General features: G+C 32.9%; 1 protein-coding gene across 1 annotated transcript in view; it reads right to left on the reverse strand.

Moving 5' to 3' along the window:
- Positions 1–5422, reverse strand: part of LOC132713578 (calcium release-activated calcium channel protein 1-like) — an 11887-nt gene extending 6465 nt beyond the window's left edge. The window contains exons 1-2 of the mRNA XM_060696215.1: positions 5160–5422; positions 1–122 (exon numbers count right to left, since the gene is read on the reverse strand). The exon at positions 1–122 is cut by the window's left edge and continues 19 nt beyond it. Coding sequence (XP_060552198.1) covers positions 1–122; positions 5160–5330 — 293 coding nt within the window. The 5' untranslated portion in view covers positions 5331–5422. The remainder of the gene's footprint in view (positions 123–5159) is intronic.
- Positions 5423–5625: the final 203 nt, after the last annotated feature.

Consider the following 5625-nt stretch of genomic DNA (forward strand, 5'->3'; position numbering starts at 1 on the left):
ATACATGTACTGATCATAAGAGCTAGAAGATGAACAGATACAAGAAGTGTGGTACAGATACTAAAGAGGATCAACAGAAGTCCAGGTATATCCTCGTCAATAGTAATCTCAACAAGAGCGACCTGAAATAAACAGTACATTATAGTCCAAACAATTTATATCAATAACTGAAACAAATGTAGCATGATTGTGGAGGCAATGATCATTTTCAAACTACTTTTTACAGACAAATCTTTGGATCTTTGAGTTGAATACAGACTACAATACACAGATTAATAAAATGTGTATTTGGTGACTATAATGTCATAAAATTTCTCATTTGCTAAGTTTTAATGGCATGAAGTCACCTAATTGAGAAAAGCTGTCAATGATTCTGTGAAAAATATATCAATAAAATATTGATATCAGACAAATATCGATGATACACTGATGTACCAATATCTACTTGTCTATTATTCACTTTCATTCCTGTTTAGATGAATTCAGTATGAAATATGTTCTGTTCATACAGATAGGATGTGTCTTGTTTATAAATGCCTATTTTTCAGACCATTTTTTATCATCACTGCTATGAAATATGTTCATTACGTAACACCAGCACTTTACACAAGAACACCAGTCCTGCTTCTGTTATTTCTGTATATGATTTGATTTAATTTCAAGTTTTCCATGTTTAATTAATTACTCAAAATTATTGATTTTTTAAAATGTGTATCAATATTGATCAACAGAAATATATCAACGATACAATTTATCAACGATACATCAATATTGTTTCTATCAACAACATCGTAACCTATGAGTAATAACAGTTATAAATATAAAAGTAATCAGTAATGTCATTTAGTAATTCAGGGCTAACATTACGTTTCAAAATTTATAAATAATTAAAGCTAAAGAACAAAAAGTATTAGATTTTGGAAGTAACAATCCAAAATCAAAGAGTAAATGACTCCCAAGCTTCCATTAACAGAAACCCTGGTAATAGTATGTGCAGTGTTTAAAATATCCAATTTTTTTTTCTTTCTTACAAGACTTTTGACATGAACAGAAATGATGGTGTATCTAGGTAAGAGACAAATTCAGTGTAATCAATGACACTTTTTACTTGTATATCTAGGGTAATCAATGACACTTTTTACTTGTGTATCTAGGGTACTCAATGATACTTTTTACTTGTATATAAGGCTCCCACGTTTACAATTTTTTGTAAACGTTTACACGATTGCTAAGAACCGAAACGATACCGTTTAAACGGTGGTACTTCTATGTACTATACTACACCAGTCGCCAAAAGATGACTTACTTTCTATTTTAAATACAAGTACAAGTAAATAATGTTCAGGGCTCATTACGATTGAGTCGGCACACATTTTCTTCATTGTATCCCCATTTCGCTATTTGAAAGATCAAAGGAAAATCAACTTTACCAAAAATGCATTATGTCAGGAACAATTATTGCACAGTGATACTGTGTGGGTTGTAAACACCCATTTTCCATTTTTTACTTTGGAATAAACCAATTAGAAAAGATAAAATCCATTATAAAAGGCAATGATGAAGATACTTTGTAAGACAATATGGTCATTTCGATTAAACGGTAAAACATATTGTAACCGTTTACGAATGAAAATCGAAACGAATCCTTTTAAACGTGTAACCGTGGGGGCCTTACTTGTATATCTATCGGTAAAGTTACTTAACTTAGACTTTACATAATACTAGTGCATCCCTTCTGTGTAGTCATACTGTCATTTTCCAGGACCAAATCAAAAGTTTAAAAGAATAGGCTTGCTTCATGGGGAAACAACATGAAAATTTCCTTTAGGACAAGTACCCCTATTTGTCCCATACTGACTACTGGTCGGGGACCATCAACCACACACTTTTTTAACATTTTTCCGTACAGATTTCATAATTTCTAACCTAGAGCCAAGCAAATTTGACTCAGTCCAGCTAGGTTCTACTCCTAACTAACAAACTAGTTTGTTTATTTCTGATTGTATAGACATTTATATCTGAGGCTCGACAAGGAGGGTATCAAAATTACCTAAATTGTCTACACTACAGTACCATGTGTCCGGACAGATATGTACATGACGTGATTTAATTCAGATAAAAGCTTGGGTGTTTTGATTTTTTATTTTTAACATGATATACAATATTTCAGCAACAAATGCTGAAGTTTTTGATATTCTATTGTTTACTCTGCAAATAATTATAGCTGGTATATGAGGTCAGGCATTGCTTTCTTGACCCCCAAATCTCAACGTCAACATACTTGGAATAGACATTAAAATATTACCATTTACGCAGGTTGGAATAAACTTATTTACTTAATTTTAGAAGAAACATGCATTAACTGTTCAGAAAAAAGTGACAGACAACCACTGAACAAAGAAATTACTAAATTAAGCATTTTCGGGGCCGTCCGGGTTTGGTGGTTGTCCGGTTTTGGTGGTCCCCAACCAGTACCACTCCTTTAGTGACTATTTGCCCCATATATGCAAGAAAGTACCCAAACCAGTTATAAGCATTTTTAATATAAATGAATGAACAAAGGTTGGGCGAAATGTCACCTAAATTGGGCGAGTCGTCAGTGGGGTTAATCGTTATATTAACCAGAACAGTTCCCCCAAAACAGGGAGAGAGGGAGAGAACACTAACACAGGGAGGCCAAAGGCCCTGGCTTGCCCGCCAATATAGACAACACGTGTATATTACTGACTATCATTATATAAAATGACACTAACAGTATCCCGGGACAACCAATATTCAATCAGTTAAGCCATTTTTAGCCAATAATAAATGGAAGGAGAAATTATGCTTCAAATTTATTTTAGCTATTAATGCATCTATCAACACTTTTTCATTTTAAGGTTGGTACATTTTCAACAAGTCTTGATCTTTCTTAGAAATTCAACAAGAGCTGTCCGTAAGACAGCGCGCTCGACTTTTTTATTGCTTGCCAATAAAAAAAGTTTTTGCAGTAAAAGGCAATACAAGAATCTCTGTATTTTTAAAGTGAACAATGGCCATGAGCATTAAGATATTTAGTGAAGAATTATTTTACTGAATTGTGTGATACCCTTGAACACTGCAGCAAAGTTTGAAATGTTTAAGTCAAAAGAGGGCTGGTAAGAAAGAAAAAAAAACTTGAATATTACAGCAATGTTTATATGACATAATTTATGGTAAAGTGGATAGGAATGAATTTTTTTAGATTTTTTAAGTTTTTTAGTGCTTGCCTATAATACAAAACATTGACAGTTAAGGGCCATAATTCAAATAAAATCTTTGACAGAATTACCTTCTCCTGGACATGTTTGGGAATCATGATTGTAAACAAGTATTCCAACTTTCAAATTAATATCTCAAACAGTTCAGTCAAAAAGTGGACTGGTACTTAAAACTTAACCAAGATTCTAAGTCGATAAAAGGCCTTAATTTTTAAAACAAATCCTTGACAGAGTTACCTTCTCTTGCGTACAGATGGGGGTAATGATGTGAAATAGCATTAAAAGTTTCAAAGCAATATCTCAAAGGGTTAAGGCAATAAGTGGATTTTACCCATATTCAATGTATTTTCTAAGTCAAAAAGGGGCATAATTCTGTCAAAAACCTTGACAGAGTTATGTCCTCTTGTCTGTTGATGAAGGTCGTGATGGTAAACAAGTATGGTCAGTTTCAAAGCAATACCTCCAATGGTTTTGAAATAAAGTGAGGTGGTACAAAAAACTTAACCAAGCTCAATACACTTTCTAAGTCAAAAAAGGGCCATAATTCTGTCAAAAACCTTGACAGAGTTATGTACTCTTGTCTGTAGATGGAGGTTATGATGGTGAACAAGTATGGTAAGTTTCAAAGCCATACTTGTAATACTTCTGAAATAAAGTGGGGTGGTACGAAAAACTTAACCAAGGTGTGACGCCAACGCCGACGCCGACGCCGATGCCGGGGCGAGTAGGATAGCTCCCCTTTTCATAGAAAAGTCGAGCTAATAAAAACGATATGACCCACTCAGGTCACTCTCAGAAATATTTTAACCTAAATTCAAACAGCAGGGTAATCATTATGGAAAATTTGTTCAAGATAAATCAGGGCCACTTAAAATTGTAGAAAATTTCACAACAGTCTATTCAACGATTTTCAACAGTTTTTTCAAGATTTTAAAAAACTTACACTAAATGTTATAACATATGTAAAGTACAATGCATTAGTATGACTACTGTTAATGTGTATAAAAAGGCAGTTAAAGGTGTCACTTCTTAGTACGCTATTTGGGTTGCAAAATGATAAATGCATCCAATCTTTACAGCATTTTACCTTCCCCACTTTATAATACTAGCAAATACGGAAACTTGTTTAGATCTGCCAGTTGCTATTGCCTACACAGGGTTGTCATTAAGAGGCGGCAGGAGGCCAAAATGCCTGTCTCAAATGCATTATGGGCCGCCTCAAAATTAAGAAAACACTCTTTGTTATGCATGATAAAGACAGAAATGACCGCCTCAAGTTCAAAACAAACCTTCTGCAAAAAATGTTAATGACAACCCTGCCTACAAAACAATTATTCTACAATCATCACATGAAAAAATTGATAACAATAAAAGATTTTATTAATAAGGACCCCCATGTAAAGTCTGATGAATATTTAGTGGTACATCATATAAATAAATGTTTTAAATACACTTAGGACTGAGGTAAATGGTAAAACTCTTTAGCCAATACTTTATAAAAAAAAATTAACTTGCTTGGAAAAAATTTTCCACTATTTTAAACAAGTGACTATTTTGATATAGTTGAAGTTGGACAATTTATATTGTGTCACTTAAAACAAACAGTTTCTTATTGTTTTACTGATAACAACTGACAATTAATCAAGTATGGCATTTCTGCAAGTTTTGAAGTTAATACAACATGTGACTTTATGCAATTTAGTCAGACATGACATCAATGCCACAGAATTAAGAATGTGTTTGAATTTAGGTTGTGATTGAAAATTGGTTGTTTCGGGATAACATAGTCATGTCTGATAAATTCAACATAAAAATTTTAAATGAATTATTTTTCAAAATTTAACAAGTATTTTTAAATAAATAAATATAATAAAAATCATACAAATAAAGAAATAGATAATGATAATTGTAATTAATAACCATTGCAAATCCTGACAAAAGCGCCGACGTCCGGCTTGAAGCTTTCAGTTTTGCTCTGCTTAAATACAGTTTTCGCCATGATAGCGCAGTTGTCGAATGTTGGGATGACATTTGATTAACAAAAGAACGAAAAAGCCACGATTCGTAGGAAGTGTTTGTCGGAGCTGGCATCTGCTTGTTAGCAACATGCAATTCTGCTTTGAAGAAATTTAATTTGACACATTTGTTTTTATTCTGACAAGCTAAGTGAATAGAAAAATCTAAATTTCTCTGTTTGGACGAAATATTTTTTTTAGTTTTAATTTTTCGGAGTACCTTGGGCTACTTCTTTAAAAGAAAGTGTTGGCAAAAGATGCGTTGTTAGGAATCCCAGTGCATGCATAAAGTTAAAAAACGTTAAATTAACTATAGCTAACGTTGGGTTCTAAACATATTTGAGTAATATACTTCATGTGATAAAACAGTA

This window comes from Ruditapes philippinarum, unplaced genomic scaffold (assembly GCF_026571515.1).
Source record: "Ruditapes philippinarum isolate M1 unplaced genomic scaffold, ASM2657151v2 ctg4826_1_1_1_1, whole genome shotgun sequence".
Lineage (NCBI taxonomy): Eukaryota > Metazoa > Mollusca > Bivalvia > Venerida > Veneridae > Ruditapes > Ruditapes philippinarum.